A 23369-nucleotide genomic window follows, 5' to 3' on the forward strand; every position below is an offset into this window, starting at 1 on the left:
ATTATTAACAGTAATATTAATATTTATATTTAGAGTTGCTTCCCATAAAATAGTAAAAGACAGCATATATATATATATATATATATATATATATATATATATATATATATATATATATATATATATATATAACTTTTAAACTGTTACTCAAGGAGAGAGAATTCTAAAGACTCAGGTGTCAGTAGTTAAATGAGTAAAAAAAACACAGGAAGACAACTAAACTAATTCCTATCTACCACAAACATGCACATGCACAAACGAAGAATGTATATCCGGACGTCTTTCTATGTGTTTCCATTGTTGTTATGGAAAACTATCACATTTATGAATCTAATGGTAAACAGAACCCATTCTCCAAATAGCAAATTAATTGAACCCATAATTAAAGCTTGCAACAAACAGAGTTATTTAATTGTGGCAGGCTGAGCTTCAACTTCCTGCTATAATTTACAGGCGCTTGAATTAAGCCTGATAAACATCTTTGTGGTAACACATGGACTGCAGAGTGTATGAATGAGAGTGAGTCCAGGAATTTTACAGGCCTATAATCCGTCTCGCAGAGCTTGTTCGCACACAAACTACATGTCTGAGATTGTAGTGGTAGGTCTATATTTATGATGCTGTGTGAAAAAAGAAAAATAAATTGAATAAAAAATAATTAGTCTAAATACTGACTTTAAACACTTTCACTGACCAGCTCCTTAGGCTGTTTTTGTACTGGCGTCTTTACAAGGGATTTGGACATGGGAGAGGCCCCTGGCCCAAACGACTAGAGGGCTGGGTTGTTTTTGTGGTTAAGTGGAACTGAGAAACTCAAAGAGGGTAATTTTCTGGTTTTCCTTTGGGGAAAAAAAAACTATTAAGTTTGGCAGTTCTGACTAATGGTTTGGTTATGGCTATCTCATTAATATCAATGACAACAACACTGAAACGCAGCCAACACTAAACTGTAGGCAACTTGAAAAGACATGTCTGAAGATGGAGAATGAATAAGAGGAACATACTTTTCGCCTCTCTCCCAATATTATCACTGTTCAGACAACATAAATCTTTGAATTAACGTAACAGTGGTTTTAACGGCTATGCATGAGACTTACATAATTATTATAACAGAAAGTGCTTGGAATACTCTAGTGTTATTTTAGTATTATTTACTATATGATTACCACACTATTATTAATACTTTGAGCTTTTATACTCACTTTTCATTTAAGTTGCAATACATTTATGTGCTTTTCGCATTTTTATTATAGCTTTTCTTTTTTATATATTGCCACTACAATTCTTTTTTTTTTTTTTTGAAGGCTTTGCAAAGGAAATTAGTAACTCTAATATTTTATTATTATTTCTGCTTTATTTCAAGTAACAAAAACAAATATTATATATTTTTATATATATATATATATATATATATATATATATATATATATATATATATATATATATATATATATATATATATATATATATGGTTAAAATATTCATCTTAATTACAGTACCGGAACTGCTGAATTGTTTTTTTTTAACGTTTTAAAAAGGTCATGTAAAATAATACAACTTGTCATACAACCAGAGTTTAATTATCAGCTAATAAGAGCGAACAAAAACAGATCTATCAATTTTTCTGAAAAATTAATTTATAACTGTAGAATGGTTTCCTGATGTGTTTTTTGTTCCAGCAGAAATAAAGCAAAAAAAGGCAAAAAAAAAAACAAAAAAACAAAACAAAAAAAACCCAGCAACTTTCAATGATGTCATAACTTTGCATACATGAATTAACATTTAACCCTAAACATTTAAGCCAATGATTATGACTTAAAGTGAAGGTTCAGCAAAAAAATTAATATCTTTCAGAGAAAACTAAACATTTGGAACGACATGAGGGTGAGTAAATAATGACAGAATCTTTTGGGGGAACTATCCCTTTTAAAACCTATTTTGACTGTGGTGCTCTACCCAAAGGCCTTGCAAAATATTATCAACAAAATACTTGCCAGCATTATCTCAGCTGGTGCCATTGCCGTCATGGTCTAGTTGGTGACATCACATCCTTAATTTGACAGTCTTAGTGAGGTCAGTGCAAATTTACATGGAAAAACATGCTGTATTTTGACAACTGGACATGTTATAGAGCCAAGAATAGCATTTGATAGTTTAGTCAAATTACCTAATCTATTTAAATAATATTACAATTAACAAGTCGTGTCCAGTTATTTACAGCAGTTTAACAGGTGTTTTAGAGCCACAATCAGCAATAGTTTTTCAACATTAGGTTTGAACGTCCAACAGAGGGCAATAAAACCTTCCTTTTCACTAACTAGTAACAGATGAGTCTAAAAAAAACAAAAAAAACAATACCGAAGCATTTCACTCATATCAATTCATTGTTTGGGAAGCTAATGTGATATTAAAATCTACAACATAAATTCAGACTTGGTTTATTGCTTTTTCTTATAATAAATAATATAAACAAACAAGATTAAAACGGTTACAGCACAAAACAAGACAAAAAATAATAATAAAAACGGTTAAAACGGAGAAAAAAAATGCAGGCACTTTTTTTAAACAGAAGGCAAACATTTATCAATACAAAGATAAAAATACACTGACAAGCATTTCAACGTAGTAGTCATACTTGAATCCCAATAACTAAATAATTATGAACAATTCAACAGCAAACTCTCACTCATATGATCAGACAAAAACAGTCATACCCAGAACGGCTGAGGGCAGACTATTCAGCATCAGTTTGGCTTTAGTGTATCCAACCCATTGAGTTATTGGAAAAAAAAACCTATGGGTTTGATTCATCACTTAGCAGAGCAAGAGACAAACTATTTTATAACAGCTACAAGAATTCACCCTTATGTAAAGTGTGGATAAAAGATGTCAGTCAAAATAAATCCCAGCGTAGTCCACAGGATCAATTAGTCACATTAACAGCACATAGAATAACTTTTAAAAATAGGAAACTGTACAGAAAAAAAATTAAAACAGGAAAAATGAAGCATGCTCTGTAATGCTCAGAGAAGGGGAATTATTGGATATTAACAGGAATCACTTCTCATAAACACAGCCTTTTCTGACTCAATACCATGGGGCATCACAAATCTTCACGTCTTCCGACACACTCCCAGAAACTACTTCAGGTCAGGTGATATTTAATCCATATTCCTCAAATATTTCTTTTCCTTCAGCACTTTCAAAATGTTAGAAGGTACTTGGAATAATCTTTGGTGTCTGAATCATTGTGGTAGTGTTCCTGATCTAGGTGAACATGACTGAAGCTCTTTTTATCCGACATCACCTGTTTTAAAAGTTCAGAATTTGGTCAACAGGTCAGGTCGAATCAGTGTGGATCTAAACGCCTGGTCATCTATCCCTCCAGTGATCCTTCCATCACTTAATCTCTGCACACACTTAATCTTAATATTTCTGTGTCAGAGTTAAAAGTCTAATGTAAAACCTTCAGACCTCACTGACAGGAAGATCTGCATTATCCAGATCGAGTTGGGGCAAGGGAGCGTCACACATTCCAAAGCTGCTACGTCTCCGCCATGGTGATTCGTGAGTCACTTGGAGAGGCGGGTCTCTTGCAGTGACAGACGGGCGTGTGGGCGGGGCAGGGGCAGCAGGCTCATGAAGTGCTCGCTGTCCCATGCCAGGCCTCGTGGGACCACGGCATTCTGGGTTTGCTGACACGGCAGGGCTGGCCGTCCAGGGGATGGCGTGACTCGTGGGCTGGCGGTAGAAACAGGAGCCGCCAACAATGAACTCCTAAACAGGAAGAACGAGGGAGAGTACATCTACATAAGTTCTGGTCTGAATGAATTGTTAAAGATCGATGCAGTGTGTTAATGACTGAGAGCAGTCTCAGCTGTGGAGTAAGAACACCCGAGAAACGCATTAGAAGTTTTAGATGAGTTTAGGAGTAGAAGATGAAAAGTACCAGAGACCAGAGCCAGCAGAGCACCAGATCAGAAGTGTTAGTACTCAGAGAGCCCAGCTGTCCCACTCACTGGAAAACACAACATGACAGAGAACGTGAGAAGCAGTTAGAGGTAGAAGCTGGACTGAACGATTGATTTTCCTGGTGCTCTATTTTGCTAAAGACACTTTCATTAGCCATGAAGCACATGAAGAGTATGAGCTTTAATAGTATCTCTAAATGTAACCTTCAGTATCAAAAACAACTGTTTTTGTCTGATTAATTTTCAAGAATCATTTCAGTCCATTCATAAAAGTTTCAATTCTAAACTCTTCAAAAGATTTATCATGCAAAAAATACATTTTAAATATATCTTATATTAAAATGTTTTAAAAACTTTTTGTTTGGTTTTATTTCAAAATCAGGATGTGTTAAACAAAAGTAACAAAAATATTTTATTTTAAAATGTAATATTTGAAACTCAGAATGGTTAGTTTTTATCATATTGCTGCATATCATATTGATCAACTACATCATTTTTTTTTTTTACACATTTTGATCAAATAAATTCAATCTTATGCATTTTAAATGAATTATTATTGTATTTCAAAACAGAGAGAGAGAGAGAGAGAGAGAGAGAAACGCATCAAATATTGTAATAGACTGAAACATTTTAATTATTTTTAAGGGATGTTGCCCAGCTCTAGATAGAAAGTGGGAGACAGAGACAAAGGTAAATATAAATGAAAGAAAAGAGTGAGGAGACTTGAATGACAAAGAAAGATTGAATGACAGAAAGAATGTAAGAAGGGAAAGATGTCAAATATTGAGACAAGGTTAGAACTGCATTCTGTGTTTACAGTTACTAATTAATCCACAGATATATAAATATTATCATCATTTTGAGAACTGCAACACAACAGAAAAAGTATCTTAGTCATTGTTCTAGACAGTCCAAAACATTTTACCTAACAATCGTGTGAGAAAGCACAGACATGTCTAATAACATCAGTGATTGAGGACCTGATGTCCGGGACTCTAGGGTTTCCCTCACAAGACTAAAATCTTACTGCAAGTCAGTAATGAGAAGTTTGGATGACTTTATGTAGGAATGCTCAATATTATCGGACTGATATCGGAATCGGATAATGGCTTTAAATGTAAATATCGGCACTGGCCTGATATGAAAAGCCTCCCTGGGTCCTAATGCCCGTTCGTTAAGGAGTTTTAATTCCGTAGGGGCAATGTCGGCCTACTTCTTATTAAATTAAAAGTAGAATACCCTATAAAAATAACATTTACACTGTGTTTCTGATTAAAAAAGCAGTAAATTATGTTATAAAATGATGAGTATGAGGTCAGAAGCTTTGGCTTACATTTAAAAAAGAAAACCTTGACAATTATGTAAATTATTTTCATATGTAAATGTAATCATTTTTTATATACTGATTTATTCATTAATGTGCAATGTTTTTTTTTTTTTTTAAACAAATCATAAGCTCTAAAATATTTTCAGAAAGTTTACTCTTGCTTTAGACCATCTACAAATATTAAATCTTAAATAAAATGTTAGGGTTAACACTTTTTTCAACAATTCAGTGATTGATATAAAGCTTATTTATAGTTATTTTCAAAGCTTCAATGTACTGTCAAAAAAACCTTCAGTATTGTTTATTTAATTCAAAAAAATAAGTTCTTGTTAAAAACAATAAAAAATATCAGCATATCAGATATCTGCAAAAATCCAATATCGTGCATCCCTACTTTTAAGATACACAGACATCAAAAGGCAACTCTCAAACACTAGAGCACACCTTATTCAAAATACTGCATATATTTGTGAGGTTTGGAAATGTGTAAACAACGTGATAAGTTGAATGTTTAAAAAAAAATATGTTATAGTGAAGGCAACTAAAAGTTGTAAAGTCAACATGAAGTAAAAACTATCACATGAAAAAAAATTATGAAATCAATTTTTAAAGGATAAATAAAATTGTTTAATATGTCTTATTTAATACGTAGTTTCACTAATAAATATTACATAATGGAAGCAAAATGGGCCATGAATATGGTTTTATTTTTTATTTTAATCAGTAAATACTAGTCTGGAAGATCATTAACAATGGTGAAAAAAAAAGTCAAACTTTATGAAGCATGTTACACACAATAATAAAGAATATTGAAATACAGATGAGCTATTGAAATGTGTGAAAAATGCATTTTGGGTGTGTGGCAGGAGACTGCAGTGGGCTGGCAGAGAGGCTGAAGCATTAGAAATGAAGTGCATCAATATTAACCATTAGTTCAAATTAAGGAGCCACAAGGTTGAGAAGAAACAGAGGAAAACAAAACAAAGGTAAAATTAGCGGGAAGACATAAGGTCAGCAGAAAACAATGCATTTCTGGAATGAACTGTTGAATAGGTATATTTCTGCATTTGAACTTAAGTGCGCGTGTGTGAAGTTATTCGCGAAAAGCGAAGTGGAAAAGATTAAGTTTGGTGAGTACGTCCACGTGCGTAAAAGGCTGTGCGCTAGTGACTCCTCCAAAGCGAAGCGAGAAAAAGCAAACAAGGGGCGGATCAAAGGGGCGGAGCTCACATACGTGCTGCCTTGAGTGACACGTGGTGTGTATCTCTGAATACAGGGGCTTGAATGCCTTCTGGCCTGACGCATCTGAAACAACAGTGCAAAGCTACATTAGAGGAAGAAGAAAGGGAGAAAGAGATACAGGCCCCAAAAATGTATTTGGACACTTAATGTATGAATGTTATTTCATTAACATAAAAAAATCTAACCAAGTGGCATCTGCAAGAAAAAATAAATAAATCTACTAACAAAAAACACTTACATTCATATAATATACTCTATCTAGTGTTTTATAATTTCATAAAATGGAAATTCAAGTTTCTAAATGCATTTTATTGTGAATGATTAATGTCATTATCTTACTGTGAAGTTTTTTCAAACTAGTAATTTTTTAATCAAAATGTTATAACTCCATTGACATGGAAGACTTGTATGACATATTCTTGACTTCGCCAATCATTTAGTTCTCTTAACCTCTGTCTCTATCTTTCAAATGACTGCAATCTTGCGTTAAAAACTATCTTCAACCAATCAACAACCGAACAGAACCAAGCTTCCACTATACATTTTTTCCCCCATTTTTAGTAATCAGTTTCACTTGGATATACGTCACAATACAGAAGAAAACGTTTGTTGCTACTTCCATCTACAGCTAAATGTTTACTGTTCTACAAAATACATCTATGACTTTAATACCTTAAGTGTCCAAATACTATTTGGGGTCACTAGGTTCTGAGGGGAGTGGGAGAAAATGTACGAAACGAACAGATTGTGGCCCACATCTACTCTCTTATTCCATATTGCAATAACACTTCTGAGCCATTACCAATCTTAAACCCAAACCACTGCAGTCATATCATTATTCACTCATGCGTGTCTGTATGTGCGTGCATATGTGCATGTGCAAAAGAAAGAGAAAGAAAGACAAATAATTAAATTACATATTTATATTCAAATAAACTCCTCAGGGTCTTTCTGGAGAAAATTCACACGCTCTCCACATGTTCTCGGCTTGACTCATGAATTCCTGCTCCATTGTTTTGCTCAGAGACAGAGTGACTACCTACTTTTGAGTGCATGTGTGCATGTGTGTACATACAGAGGCTGCAGACCGGCCTGGGCCCCTCTGAGCAACTATGGCTCCTGAAATAGCCTTGATCCAGCTGTGCATCTCCTCTGGACTATCAGCCTGAAACCAAGAGGTAGAAAAAGATGGAAAGCTTTTACATATTTTAAAATAAACACAAAGAGATTCTACAAAAGTTACAAATGCTCAAGATTTGATCCTACGAATGTCTATTTGTTTCAGAGATACAGCGTAGGACCTACATAGAATATAGTAATATTTATTTTCACAAAAGAAAAATCCATTTCAACACCCTTATCAGTAAATCTTAAAATCTTTGGTCTCTGAAGCTGACCAGGCTTCTCACCTGTACATAAAATGTTCTGGAGTTTGTGACGACTTCAAAGAGGTTGTCTCGCATCATTATTTCACTGAAAGTGAAACAAGAAGAGATTAACTTGTATATGAAAGAGACCCATTATGCCCCTTTTAACAATATGTAATATAAATCTCAGGTGTCCCCTGAATGTGTCTGTGAAGTTTCAGCTCAAAATACCCAATATATCATTTATTATATAATTTTGAAAATGCCTATTCTCTTTCATATCTTGTTGCGATTAATCTGTCAAATACACACAATTTTATGTTAAAAGCACAAATGAGTTACAAAAATAGTTAAATATCTGTGAAGGTAAACAGCTGGGAAATAAATTGCATGCTTGATTTAGATCTGTGTGGCAGAAGCTTAATATACAGGAAATAAGTCAATAAATCCATGGCATTCTTGTCTCCTCTGAGGCTGGGTCTCTAAATAGTGTTCTGTGCTCTTCAGAGCAGCCAAAGACAGAACAGTTAGCATATTTTGCTCATCTTTCACCATGGCGTTAGAACTGGTACAACACTGTTGCTTGCAAAAACACAATGGCAGTTGCATGGGTGGAAACTTTCAGATTAAGGGGCGGTAATATTATATTAAGATCCCCTTTATATGTCATGGGGGAGTGAAATCGGAGCGGCTCATTTTTTTTTTCACAAACTTGCTTAGAAGGGCGCCTTACCGAGAAATAAAAAAATATATAAATACTTTTTTTGGTTGGTGGATTCATAGGGGACCCGATTCACATCAAGATTGACAGTAAAAACAAAAGATTTATATTTCAAATAAATGCAGAATCCTGAAAAAAAATGTGTCATGGTTTCCATAAAAATATTTTGCAGCAAAACCAAAACTAGACTGTTTTAAACATTCATAATGCTAAGAAATATTTCTTTGGCACCAAATCAGCATTTTAGAATGATTTCTCATGTGACACTGAAGATTGAAGTAATGGCTTCTGAAATTTCAGCTTTACCATCATAGGAATAAATTACATTTTTAAATCTTTTAAAAATGAAAAAAGGTCATTTTAAATTATATTTTGAATGGTAGTACAAAAGCACAATGCAATTACCGAAGGATCCATATTTATAGGAATGTTCAGTCAAACAACAAGATTTCAAAGGATATGTGACCCTGGACCACAAAACCAGTCTTAAGTTGGTGGGGTATATTTGTAGCACTAGCCAAAAATACACTGTGTGGGTCAAAATGATTGATTTTTCTTTTATGCCAATAATCATTAGAACATTAAGTAAAGATCATGTTCCATGAAGATATTTTGTATATTTCTTACTGTGAATATATCAAAACTTATTTTTTCATCAGTAATATGCATTGCTAAGAACTTAATTTAGACCATTTTAAAAGGCAATTTTATCAATATTTAGATTTCTCTGCACTCTCAGATTCCAGATTTTCAAACAGTCGTATCTCAGCCAAATATTATATTGATATACATCAATGGAAAGCTTATTTATCCAGGTTTCAGATGCTGTATAAATTGACCCTTATGACTGGTTTTGTGGTCCAGGGTCAGTTACGATTGGGGGGCATTCTGTGTTGTACCTGTGTTTGCACTCCTGCACCTTATGGACCTCCTTCAGAAGAATAATCCGCAAAGGCTCCTTCTCCTGAAAGAATTACAAATAAGTCTCACAGAGCCTGATCTACTAGCACAGAGTGCCACTTTAGAGCTTACTCTGGCCAAGAACCACACAACAGGACTGAGTTCTATCCTCTAACAGCCAGACACACATGTACATATGCAGTTGAATCACACACAACTGGCAGCTGCCTGGAATTTTTCAGGTATAGTGCTGTTCATGTTGAGACAGAGCACTGGTATTTGGCTTTATCTTTTGTTCAGATTTAAAAAAAGAAAAACTTAAATGCAAAAGAAAATAACCCTTCAATTCATATTCTTTCTTTCACAAAACTGCATAATTAAGGCCAGTAACAGTAGAGGCCTATTATTTCAATAAATTAATTTGCTAGTACAATTTAGCTTAGATGTCAAGATCAAATGAAAATGTAGCCATTCATCCTAAAACTTTAATTGTACAAGGCTTTGAGCAGCATTTAAGACAAACTATCAGATGCAACTGCTGCATAAGTCGAGAACAAATACACAACATACCAGATCAGACTTGAAGTAACTCATTGAGTTCTGCTCCAGAACAAAATATCGCCTTTTCCAGTTCTTCATCTGATACAACAGGATAACAGTAACCTTTAAACAATTCTCTCCAGTAGTCAACCAGTTTCATACATTCCACAAATCAGACTTTAAATACAATAATTTTGGGCATTTTTTAACACACACAAACGTAACTCCACGAGTCCTAGGTTAAAAACTCACCAGAGCCCCTTGTTTGACACAATATCCTGCTTTAATAATGGCTTGATCCTGGCCTGCTCTGGAGTGCAAATATGGTGGATGGTTTTGAGCCTTCCTCAAACCCACTTTCTCTCCTCCAACACTGTGTCCCACCTCTCCATCCTGCTGAAAGAAGGCATTAGGGAAAAAGCAGACAAACAGAACATTCTCCAATTTCAAAACAAGCTATAGGGTTTTATTTCCTTGCCCATTATTTAAATTAAACTGCTCACTTGTGAAGTACTAGGAGGCTACATGCCATTGAACTACCATGCTCAAGGCCCAGAAAGGTAGTAAGGGCATGGTTAAAATAGTTCATATGACATCAGTGGTTCTTAATTTTATGAAGCGATGAGAATACTTCATGTGTGCAGAGAAAACAAAAATAATGACTATTTAACAACTGCTTCTCTATCATGTCAGTTTTTAATGGCGTATGCATTACTCTGCTTGCAAACAAGGCGAAGTGCATCCGGGTTTTACGTCAAAATGCTGGCTCCTGCGTCAGCAGCAACACACGCATGCATCATTGGTACTCTTGTGAATGTGTGTCAACTGCCACGGAAGACAAGAAAAAAAGGTATTCTCGTAGCATCAGAAAAAGACAGTTGAACCATTGACTTCACATGGACTATTTTAACAATGTCCTTACTACCTTTCTGGGCCTTGAAGTGAAGTGACGTGACATACAGCCAAGTATGGTGACCCATACTCAGAATTCGTGCTCTGCATTTAACCCATCCAAAGTGGAACAATGGGCAGCCATTTTTGCTCGTCATGAGTGAGAATACCTGTGTCTGTGTGACGACAGCCACTCCTGCAATGATCTCAGTCTTGTATGGAACCTGTTTCTTGTTTCCATTTGAAGCCAGACTCTGACTCTCAGAGTGAACAGCATCAGAGGACTTAGGAACCTCGGAGAGACAAAAAAATAAAAAGACAGAGAATGAGTGTGGGCATTTTAAAAAATAAGGGCAGCAGCAAAATACTGAAAATGCAAAGCAATGCAACAAAAGCACTGAGGGGAAAAAACGTCAATGGAGCACAGACGAATTAACTATCAATTGTGAGACTCACAGGATAACTCAACAACGGCTTATTGTGTAGCCCTTCAATCCATCAGCCCACGCTCCAAGAGTGTCTGGCCTACAGTGAGAGCTTTTCCTGCCATTGCATGTGGAAGTGTGATATATTAGTGATACAGAGAGAGTGAAAAAGAGCAGAAGAGACATTGTAGGGTATGTGTGAGTGTGAGAGGGCATTCTGAAGCGATGATGACTGAGGATGAGGTGAGGATCATTTAAACAATACAACTTCCCATTAGTCAGCCAAGTGACTCACAAACAGAAAATGGCATCAGGATGAGGAATGCATGGCTTAAACAGGACAGAATTTTTTTTTTTTTTTTACTTTTAACTTCTTGTGCATGTATGTATGAATAATTTTTTTTTGCTTGTAATCGCTTGAACTTTGTTATTTGGTTTACATCTAGGAGATAAACTCCCAGAGAATAGTAACTAGAATCCTGCCCAGTGAACAAAGTCTGCAGTGTTGACAGAACCACTGACACTGACACTGACTGAATGACCTTGTTGAATGCATTCATTGTTTCTTTAAATGTTCCTGTATGCAGCAGTCGGAGATATCAGATTAACACGTGAGCTTGTTTTATAATAGCTAGATAACTAATGCAAACAATCCAGTTCTTTAAAGAAACTTGAAAGGAAAACACAATAGCTAATTTAATCTATATTTGCATGTAATGAAAACAGGAGAAAATTAATACTACTGTTAAAAAAAATTAGTCAACACTGTTCCAACAAATCAATAAATAAAATATCTCTTTCAAATAAATGCTGTTCTTTTCAACTTACTATTCATCAAAGAATCCTGGGAAAAAAGTATCACAGTTTTGCCCCAAATTTTGAGCAGCACAAGTATTTTCAACATTGATAATTAGAATGATTAAATAAAATATCAAAACAGAAAGCAGATATTTATAATTGTAATACTTTTTAATTTGTTTTTACTGTAATGTAGGGATGGGCGATATATCACATGTGATTGTCACACGCATTTCTTTAGTCAAGCCAGTTCCCTGATCAGCGGTAAATCGCCATCACCTGCTTTCAAATGGAGCGCCATTTAATAAACAGAGACAAAAAAAGGGGACTGCAATGGGCACTTGTTTTGCTACCAATTATGCCAATTTGCCAACTTGTGGTAATTGTAACTATTGTGAGAATATGGCTAAAACTGCTACATTTATGGATGTTTTCAGTAATACGACTATTCACTATTAACAGTTTTATTAATTGCAATACTACCTATGTTGTCTTTTGATTAGAGTGCACATGTGGCTGTTTTTATGTAGTCCTTACTAAAAGGAGATTGAGGGATAGGGTAGCTGAGCATAGATATGCCATCCAGACTGGAAATATGAATTATCTAATGGCCAAACATTATATAGTAGGGCTGTGAATCTTTGGCAAGGCAGCGATTCAATTAGATTACGATTCATAGGTTTTCGATTCAATTCAAGAACGATTTTTGTAAATTTAGAACGATTCAATTCGATTCGATTCACAATTAAATTCAATTCGATTATAACGATTCGATTTTGCATTCTTTAAGTGCATTCACGGGATTATTTAAATGCTACACTAAATTCTTTAAATGCTTAGTCAGGGGGCAAATTACAGTAGCATTTATGGTAAGAGAACCATAGGTTAGAGAAAAAAAATAAAATAAAAAAATAATAAAAATAAAACTTTTGTCCATTGTTAAATGCTAGTTTAATGATGCGACATGGCATACGTAAAAATGTATGTAAGCCAAGTTTTTAAAAAAAGAGCTTAAAGAGTATTATGTATAAGCTAACATTTTGTCACACCAGGGGCGTAGCCATAATTTCAGAAGTGACAGAAATGTCAAATACAATCATTTTATGTATGTAGCTTATATAATAATAATAATAATAATAATAATAATAATAATAATTATACAATTATATTCATTTTTACAAGGAATTATCTTCTTTTTTAATTACTTTTAATTAGCTGTAATTAATCAAATACACTGCTGGACAATAATCAATCATTTGTAATCGATATTTTTTTCCTAATGGCAATTTTATGATTATTTTATATACTAGGCTACATTTAATTAGCAATTATTTAAATTATCTGCACAGAATAAGGTAGAAAATATACTTAATAGTTTCTGTACTGTAATAAATGTCCATTAGCACTGCATCATTCATAAATTGTTTGTGGTTTTTTGTTTAGTTTCATCAGTTTATTCTGCTTTTATTCCGTTTAGCTGCAGATATAGCCTGGCACATCTATGAGAGCGAGATCGCTTCTCTTTCAGTTAGAAAATGTCTTCATCTCTATTTAACTTTTCCTCTCCATCAGCGAATGATTCTGAGAGAAAACGCCAGATGTCTGTTTGCTAATGAAACAAACGCTACTTTCATGCATCTGATTATCAAATAAATATTGCGCTCTTATTTCAAGGTCGTTGTTAATGCTGTGGTTAATTTTAAAAGTTTCCTTTGTATATTCGGTTCATCCGCATTGTTTAAAAACATTTATCATTCAATGGATCTGTGCGTATGATTTAGACACTTACATTTCTGCTCCGTCCATGCAATAAATACAGCTGTCGATGGCTCCGGTAACTCTGTCGGCAAGATGCAGAGAGCCGTTGACAAACTACAGAAAAGTCACACGTCAGCTGCGTAAGAGACGAACGGAGCGCGAGCGCAATCCTGTGACAGTCTCAGGCGGTAAACAGTGGAGCGCGTGAAGGACAGATCAGAGGCACGATTCACGAACACTCTTCGAGGTCTCCATTCATTTGTGCGTGTAGTAATTTAATGTGTATACATTTTGAAAGCATTGAATCGCTATAGAAATCGCGATTCATTCGATTCTTAGCATTTTGAATCGATTACGGTCCAAGACCGGCGATTCACGATTCAAAAATCATGTTTCAAGATCGATGCATATGAATCAGCAGGGTTTGTAATCGATGCATCGAGAAAACGAGTGAATCGTTACACCACTATTATATAGACGCAAAACATGGGAGGGACCCAATCGCTATTTTTGTACATTATTCATGTTGTTTTAGAACCATCTTAATTAAGAACTATGATGTGTAACTGGTTTATTGACCTTTGGAGTATATTGTGTGGAGTACACTGGAAATTTTCAGTAGTGTCATTCCTGTTCTTCCACTTGGAGAGGTCTCATTTGGTCCTGTTTGGTTTAACCTCTGGTATCAGACATGATCTGAACTATTGCATCTATCGGCAAAGAAACTGTGTTGCAAGTGCCAGAGTGCCAGTTTAAGTATGTCTTGATTCTGTTTCTTTGTTACCAACACCCTGATGAAGACCAGTGGGCCGATACGCGTTGGTGTTTTATTCTTTAACCCTTTTAAATAAAGGCTTTTTAACTTTTGCATCCTACTGAGTGCCTGGATCTGGATTTTTTCCAAATTCTTTTTCATGAACTCTGATAAATATTTGATTGATTACGATACACAATTTTTTTTTTAATTTGTTAAATTATGATATTTGGGGTGTTTAGAGGGGTAAATTGTATGGGGTTATAAATGGATATGCTTGTGCATTTTGCGTGTGTGTACTCACTGTGATTTTGGTTGCATTATTGAGCGCGTTGACCCATTCCACAAGATCCTGCTGATCATTAGCCTGCAGAAAGTATTTCCTCATTCCTGCATTGATGACTGCACACAGACAGAGAGAAGGAGCTTAACCCATTTTTCCATAAAGCACTAGCCATAACTCTAATTTAGCTGAGCAGTTCCGAGAAATATCAGAGGGAAGGTCTCTGTGTATTTTTTTAAATGCCCATAAATCCCAAAAGCACACAGATTGCCTGTTTTAGAGCACAGCTGACTTTATGGATTATCTGCTCATGCTCAGTAAATTTTTCCTGCAATGTCTTTTAATTCAGTAGCTGGAATGAAAAGGTGAATGCTAAAATTCACTGCATCACAAACTCCATTGTGCATGTGCAATGTTCATTATGCGCAGCTGTCCTGAAATGCTTGCCTTCCAACAAATAATTCATGCTTGTGCAACACTCCGTGTCCTTGTATGGTTCAAATTTTGCTGATGGCATGTATTTCTAAGTGTTTATGTGATATTGTCCTCACAATAACATTTTGGAAATGATTGCTTTGTGACTCAAACCAAAATAAAAGTTATGAATCACTGACAATCCTTAACCATTGCAAGTGAGTGAGTTGAACCAGTGAACTAGATCAGACAGGTTTGTGAACTGAATGTAGAAATATATTAATATGGGCTTGGAAGAAGAATAAATAATTTATAAATAATAAATAATGAGTGAACTATTATATAAGCTATATCTGGAAAAAAATCAACTGATAAAAAGTTAGAAGGACTGGTTATTTTTGATGAAGTAAACCAATATACAGGATTTCATAAACCCCTCGATATGAATTTCAGATTACTACAGAAGCATCCTGCAGAGAGCAAGATTTTAGAAGCACATGTGCACACAAACACACATCTATCAAGTGACCAGACCACCGTTTCCTGTTTCCACTCATGTTGTGCAGAAGGTTACCATGTGCACAGCAGTAACTGTATGTGCAAAGCAACACAAAAATGTGTGTGTGAGAACAAGTATGGGCTCAAAATCATCTCAAGGTGTGCGTGAAATAGAAGAGTTGGAAAAAATTTTTGGTGGATAACCACTGCATCAACATACTACTGCAATCTATTTGCAGAATTACAAAAGCAGTGCTTACAGTAAAACATGATCTAAACGTATAAGCTTTCTGTATAGCACCTAGCCAGGATTTAAACCACAAACCCCCTCAGTCAAGCACTTGAGCTGCAACTCTCAAGGCCTGTTCAGACTACATAAGATCTTCAAAATAACAAAGTGTTATATAAATAAGATATGAAAAATGCTGGTCAGTCTGAAAGTGTTTCACATTTCCAAACAATTTAAAAATAAGACCCTGGACCACAAAGCCAGTCATAACTAAAACAGGTGTATTTGTAGCAATAGCCAACAATACACTGTATGGGTCAAACTGAACCATTTTATTTTATGCCAAAAATCATTAGGATGTTAAGTAAAGATCATGTTCAATGATGATATTTAGTAAATTTCCTATCATAATTATATAAAACGTATTTATGTTTAGTAATATGCATTGCTAAGAACTTCATTTGGACAACTTTATAGTTGATTTTCACAATATTTAGATTTTTTTTGCACCCTCAGATTCCAGATTTTCAAATAGTTGTATCTCGGCCGAATATTGTCCTATCCTAACACAATAAATCAATGGAAAACTTTTTTTTTTTTTTTCGCTTTAATATGATGTATAAATCTAAAAAAAGACTTTTTAAAAAAGGACCCTTATAACTGGTTTTGTGGTCCAGGGTCACAAATTTAATAATTATAAATAAATAAAAAATGTGCATATTAGTTATGGACCAAAAAAAAAAAAAGTTAAATATCGGGCTCACGCTTCTTACAATAAAGACTGAAAAATGAGATGCTGAACTAATTCTAAAGCATCATTACATTCCAAAAACACCCAGTTATATAATAATCAGAACATTGGTAGCAGAATGAGTGAAGTACATGTACGTTTAAAAGTGAGAAAGCCTTACCAAAGCAGTACTCAGCTTTTGGCCTCTGTTTGGTGGCATCACTGACCTAAGACAAGAGTGGGGGCCTTGTAGCAATTTCTCAAAAAAGCAATGCACAGAAATGGCAGAATGTGCGAAAACTGTTGTATGTGTAAAAAGGTGGCAGATTACCTTGGATATGTAGGTGAGACTGAGGGAACCCACGTGTTTGGCACCTACAGGCAGGTTCTAGAAAACCAAGAAACAATATTACTCTCAAATAGTGAGACAGAACTACATTTCCCCATATCTATTTAGATTTTAGCCAGATCATACCTGTGGGTTGTCCATGTACCAGACCAGACTACCCTGCTGCGTGTCCAGGATGAAATACCGTCGCAGGAACTTGCCGCTGTTCTCCAATTCTTCGATATCCAGGAAACCGCAGATGCGGTTCTGCCGGTCCACGTAAGGCATGTCCCCCTCTCTTCACAACTACTCATTACCCCCTCTCTCTGATATCAGTAACTGCTCAAGACAGAGATGGGATACAAGATTGGAAAGAGAAAGAGGTTAGTCAGACTAACAGTAAATGAGCTGATGCCATTAAGCGGTCTTAAAAATCTCCTTCCTTCCTCAATGACCCCTCTGTTATCCTTTCTCTCCCTTTCTTGTGCTCTTTCAGCTGAAAAATATTTTCTTTCTCTGATGTGTCAAAGAATTCTGCACAGGATATGAATCACAGCAATGCTTTGGACAAGAACTCTTTTCTTTACTTTCTTATTTTTTTATAAGGAGAAAATAAAGTAATAAAAATAAAATAAGATCTTTAAAAATTTAGAACTTTTAAAAGTTGAAAGTTGAATAAGAATAAGAAACCTTTTGGGAGAATAAAAAAATCTGTACTTTCAATTAAAATATAATATTATTGTATATTCAACGGAATTTGTTTTGTCCTCAATTATTTAGAACTTAGAGCAGTAGCTTATAATTCACAATAGATTTTTTTTTGTTAAAATAAATAAATACTTTATTCAGCAAGGAGGTATTAAATTGATCAAAAACACTTGTACATTGTTTCAAAAAATCTATTTCTATTTCTGCTTTTTTAAACTTTCTATTCATCAACGAATCCAAAAAAAGCATATCAGGGTTTCCAAAAAATATTAGGCAGTACATCAGTTTTCAACATAAGAAATGTTTCATGAGCACCAAATCAACATATTCTAATTATTCCTGAAGGATCATGTGACGCAGAAGACTGGAGTAACGGCTTCTGAATAATCAGCTTTGCCATCAAAAGAAAAAAAAAAAGAAATTTTGAAAGACAATAAAATAGAAAATGGGCATTTTATATAGCAATATTATACCACAGTATTCCTGGTTTATGTATTATGTAACATTCAAAAACATTCTGACAACACGTGAATATGGCACATAATGTATCAGGCCAGCAAAACCAAGAATAAATCCACCATTCTCTCTTGTATTCTAAGGGCAGAGGCATTAATGGCATGAGTGTAAGACATAAACAGACAAAAGCTGTGAAGGAAGACAAGGCCTGCTGTGTCATCGCCCTGCAGAGGCAACAATGACCATGAGTCACTTCACCAATTAGCATGGAGCGCTGTTCAGCCCCGCCCTGGGTTCCAGAGCACAGAATCAGCCTTGTGTTCTGGAATGCTCATAGGTTCTAGAGAAGCCATGTTCTTTTAGGTCTTTAGAGTAGGCAGGCCTTTACCGTCAAAAGCAAAACATGACATATATAGCATTTGGGTTTTAACAAAAGCAGACAGATTTCTCATTCTGAGCTGTTATCTGCTAATGTGGCGCTTATCAGAGGTGGCAAAAGCAGGGTAACAGCTAGAGAGGATTCAGATCCCTTATTCTCGCTCTCCTCCTCTTGATTTTCATTTTAGATTGGGCAGATCATCTCCAAGACAGGTCTGGTCACATTCTAGACAGGATTCGTTTTGTTTTATACTAGACCAACCACATTAACACACAAGCACACACATACACAAACACACACAAAGAAATTTAGAGGGCAAACTCCTTATCTCTGGATCTTAGACGTCTGTGTGTGTGTGTAAGAAGGTTAGAATTACATTTTGAGCTTAATTTGTTTATGTTATTTGATGTACTTTAACACAGGAGACACACACACACACACACACAGGAAAACACTAACTACACAAGTTTAGTTTGGTTTGCATGCACATATCCTACTTTGAATCCCTGATTAGAAAACAAATCTGCCATTTCACTGACAAAGATGAACGTCATAGATAAGGCACATGAAACACCACTTTAACCCGGACTGTGTGTTTGCAATGTGCACAGCACAAGACACACTCTCTGTGACCTAATTCACTCATATTATTATAAACCAAAGGTTGGCATATTTTTGCAGCATTTCAGGCAAAACAGAAATGAGCACACACCTCACACATTTGTTTTGAACCATGCAAGGTTGTCAGAAGGTTTGCACCAAGCTCTTGCCCTTGAGCTGTCTCAGCAATTGTAAACATGCACATAGAAACATGAAGGTTATTAATTTTTTTATATTTTCAAATTTGTGTTTGTTTTAAAGGAGCCAGAAGACTTGTTTTATGTTTAAAAAAACAAAATACATTTATAGTCAGGGAATCAGGAACTAAAATAAGCTAAATCTGAGAGGTTTCTTAATAGCTTTGTTCCATTTTTTTTTGTTTTCTGCTTAGTTTCATTAATAATTTGATTTCAGTTTACTAAAATATATTTTAAAATCTTAGTATACAGTATAATAAGCCTGACAAAAACATTCCAGTGTGTGTGTAGACTGTGCACATCTGTACAGTAAACAGATCTGGTCTAGCTGTATTAAAAGATATCTCAAGGACATTCACAAGAGACATAATGGTCTTTCCCACTTTTTCTTTCTTTGATTTCTCTGTTTATCATAAGTAACATTTGGATAAACTTCACCAACATAATGGAAACAAATGAAGACTAGAGTAAAGTGGTAAAAGTATGTTAATGTAAGAATTATTCTCTAGAATGTGAAATGAATGCATTAAGCAAACAACTCTGCATGTCCACTAAAACGTGTCACAACATCTCAAAACAGGGTCATGGAAAGTGTAGTGAAAGATCATGTTGAATGTGGTTAACATATTGTCTGTAAACCAAATCCAAATGTTTGCTGACTGATCCACTCGTCATGCCCATTTACAAACACACCAACAAAAGTGACGTACTTAAACACAATGACCTTCTGTTACACAACATTTTAACACATTTTAGGTCAAGTGTCCATTGGCTGGTCTGTGGTAAGGAAATGCTTATGATTTAATGGTTAACATAAAATACAATAAACACAAAATACAATATGTGAAATGTTTGGTGCAAAAGAGAATGGTACCTTTACCCTCAACCACTGAAAACAGGAATATATATGAATTATAAATGTGTTTTATATATTATATATAAATGTGTGTATATAAATGTGTGTATGTATGTGCGTGTGTGTATTATATATATATATATATATATATATATATATATATATATATATATATATATATATATATATAGAGAGAGAGAGAGAGAGAGAGAGAGAGATTAGGGCTAAATTAATTAAAAATAAATTGCAAAGGCAATAAATCATAATTAAGCAGAAACAGTGATTGTCATGCTTATTTTTCAGTGAAGTACTGTTCTGTGATCAGCAGTAAATCTCCATCCAAAGGATCCAAATCCAAATATGCCCCGAAGAAGAAATCGCTGCAGCTGAATAAAAAGAAGATTTAACTGCTTTCATTGATTCAGCTAATAAACACACAACTAAAGCAATATATGCTTTATCGGAGTTCTTCTTATTATAATTTTCATCATAATAAAGTATATAATGAAATGCTAATCGACATAGCCTTTATCAATGTTTAGAATCCAATGAAATATTTTGTGCCTTAATTATTCTGTTTAAGAAGCCACATCATCTCACAGAAGGATTTATTTTAAACATGCGATGGACGTTATGAAGTGAATTTGGAGTTACTAAATGTGGTATTTTCACGTGCTCTCAGATGGAGCAGCATTTACTACACAGAGCCGTAGTTCACTGAGAAGATACGCAAACAGCTGTCATTACTGTGAACAATTTAGTTGATTTCATAATCTTACAATTATATCGTCTGCGTTTACGAATGAGATTTTGCATAGCTTGTCAGAGAACTACGGCTCGGTGTAGTAAATGCTGTTCCACCTGAAACAGATGATGGAAATTTACTGCTAATCACAGAACCGGCTTTACTGACTAAATGCTCTTGACAATCGCGATTAATTGCATTCGATTAATCGTGCAGCCCTATATATAATACACACACACACACACACACACACACACACACACACATATACATATTAGGGGTGTAATCGATATCACTGATTGAATGTCTAACGATACGAGGCATTGCTGCCATGTAAAATATTGATATCTGTAACATAAATATTTGCATTATTCACATTTTCACCAATGTCCGTCTATGCATTACCGGCAAATGCATTCTAGATCAAATTTAAGTGTCAGGATGATAAGACAGCCTGAAGGGTGAGCATAAAAGACACTCGGGAGAGTTGATGGAATTGTCAAGCAGTTGTGAGAAGTTTTCAGCATGCAGTGACATGCGCACCCATCCAAAACGCAATCATACAGAGTGTTAGAATAATTCCTAATTGAGCTCCATTCCGCTATTTTGTGCATGGATGAATAAATACAGACCAAATTACATCAACATGTTGCATTAGCAAATATCCTAGTAAACACAGTCGGTTAGGCCTATATGTCTTAAAGTAAACTGTTGAGAAAGAAAACACTTGTGTATCAGTATATTTGATCCATGCGTTTCTCTACCTGAAAAGCAATGTTTATTTAATTTGTGTTTTTGTTATACTGCATTTATTTTCTGCTACTGTTTGTAATTTGGTTATCTGTAGAAAAGGTTTTTAGCACAGAGCCCATAGTAGCAGCCAAAAAAAATTAAATAAAAGTTAACAGCTTTATTTGTTTTATTTTTCCAACATTAATGTATTTTTTCTACAACTGGAGTAACGCTACCTCATTTTTGTTGTTTCCTAATGAGGATTTACATTATTTTACAAATTGCACACACACATATATAGATAGATAGATAGATAGATAGATAGATAGATAGATAGATAGATAGATAGATATTCCTGTTTTTAATGAGTGAGGGTAACATTACCTTTTTATATCCAAACATTTTTATGAAGCTGAAGGATCTTCACTTTTACAAAGTAAAACATAAAAGTGAAAATCTTAAAATCTTAAAATGATAAAGTAAACGTAAACTTACACTTTAAATGGGATCACTCAGAAAGGCCAGATTAGATAAAATCGAAATAAGACCGAGATAAGAACAAAAATTGACAATCAACCAATCAACACATAACTTACATGACTCAAATCTGTCCTTGCTTATAGAAATCGACATTTATGATGATGTGATATTAGTGATATTATTAAAATGGCGATGGAAGCATGCTCAGAGTTGCAATCTAGCTCTATATGATAAATATAATCCTTGACAGATTATCTCTAATTGATCGACACTGTTATAGCATTACAAGAACGACGTCCACGTCTGTCAGTTAGCAACAGCGCGGAAAGCCCAACCTCGCCCTGTCTCCATTTAATCCTGCCTTGAATCTACAGCGGGATCCGTGTTTACTCTTTAACACAGCTCCATATCCATAAACGCAATCACACAGAGACATATGCACTAAAAAGTGTGATTTCTCAAACTACTCACTCGGTTTATTATCGCTCAAGTGGTTCTGTTCAGCCCATCTCCTGCTCGTGTCCCCGTTCACAAACTTCACGAGTGTTTTTCCTGCAGGAGCGGAAGTGGCTGGATACGTCACTGCGTCAGGTTAAATGTGTCTGCTTTTTTCTCTCTTTTTTCTCTCGTCTTCATTTTTTTTCATACAGGCACTTGTAAAATATTATTATTAATATTTGTTGTTGTTATTGTTGTTGTTATGTTCATGCGGTTAAATAATAAGCAGATAATCATACATTTGGATCAGTATAAAACTACCTAACCCTAACCAAAAAAAAAACAAAAAAACAAAAACAAAAAAACTTTTCGCCAAAAGTATTAGCCCCTGCAGTGTACTTATCAAAAAATAATAAATGAAACAAAACACATAATACTGTATATAGTTTTGTTATTTACTACTCTAATTTTATGTGTATTCCTTAAAAATGGCATCTCAATGTTTATTAGCCCGCCAGATAAATAAGAAGAGAAAAGCTTGATTATTTATTTATTTTTATGTTTAACTCTGGCATTAAATGTTCTCAAAGCTCTCATTATAT

The 23369-nt window shown here is 34.7% G+C and overlaps 1 protein-coding gene across 7 annotated transcripts; it reads right to left on the bottom strand.

Annotated features, from left to right (window-relative positions):
- Positions 1–2422: 2422 nt before the first annotated feature.
- Positions 2423–22963, bottom strand: plekha1a (pleckstrin homology domain containing, family A (phosphoinositide binding specific) member 1a). Of its 7 annotated transcripts, none has more exons than XM_052580845.1 (13): positions 22801–22923; positions 17324–17515; positions 17180–17236; positions 17030–17075; positions 14999–15096; positions 11130–11252; positions 10321–10461; positions 10099–10167; positions 9528–9592; positions 7950–8013; positions 7616–7705; positions 6529–6603; positions 2423–3777 (listed from the first exon to the last, which is right to left on the bottom strand). In XM_052580845.1, the coding sequence occupies exons 2-13, from the start codon at positions 17462–17464 to the stop codon at positions 3469–3471; spliced, it is 1278 nt and encodes a 425-aa protein (XP_052436805.1). In that variant the 5' UTR covers positions 17465–17515; positions 22801–22923; the 3' UTR covers positions 2423–3468. The 7 variants fall into 7 exon arrangements, 5 of the variants coding, with proteins under 5 accessions (XP_052436805.1, XP_052436808.1, XP_052436804.1 ...); XM_052580848.1 differs by having other exon boundaries at positions 6533–6603; positions 10321–10464; XM_052580844.1 differs by having other exon boundaries at positions 10321–10464.
- Between the last annotated feature and the right edge of the window lie 406 nt (positions 22964–23369).

The sequence above is a fragment of the Carassius gibelio genome, chromosome B17, assembly GCF_023724105.1.
Source record: "Carassius gibelio isolate Cgi1373 ecotype wild population from Czech Republic chromosome B17, carGib1.2-hapl.c, whole genome shotgun sequence".
NCBI lineage: Eukaryota > Metazoa > Chordata > Actinopteri > Cypriniformes > Cyprinidae > Carassius > Carassius gibelio.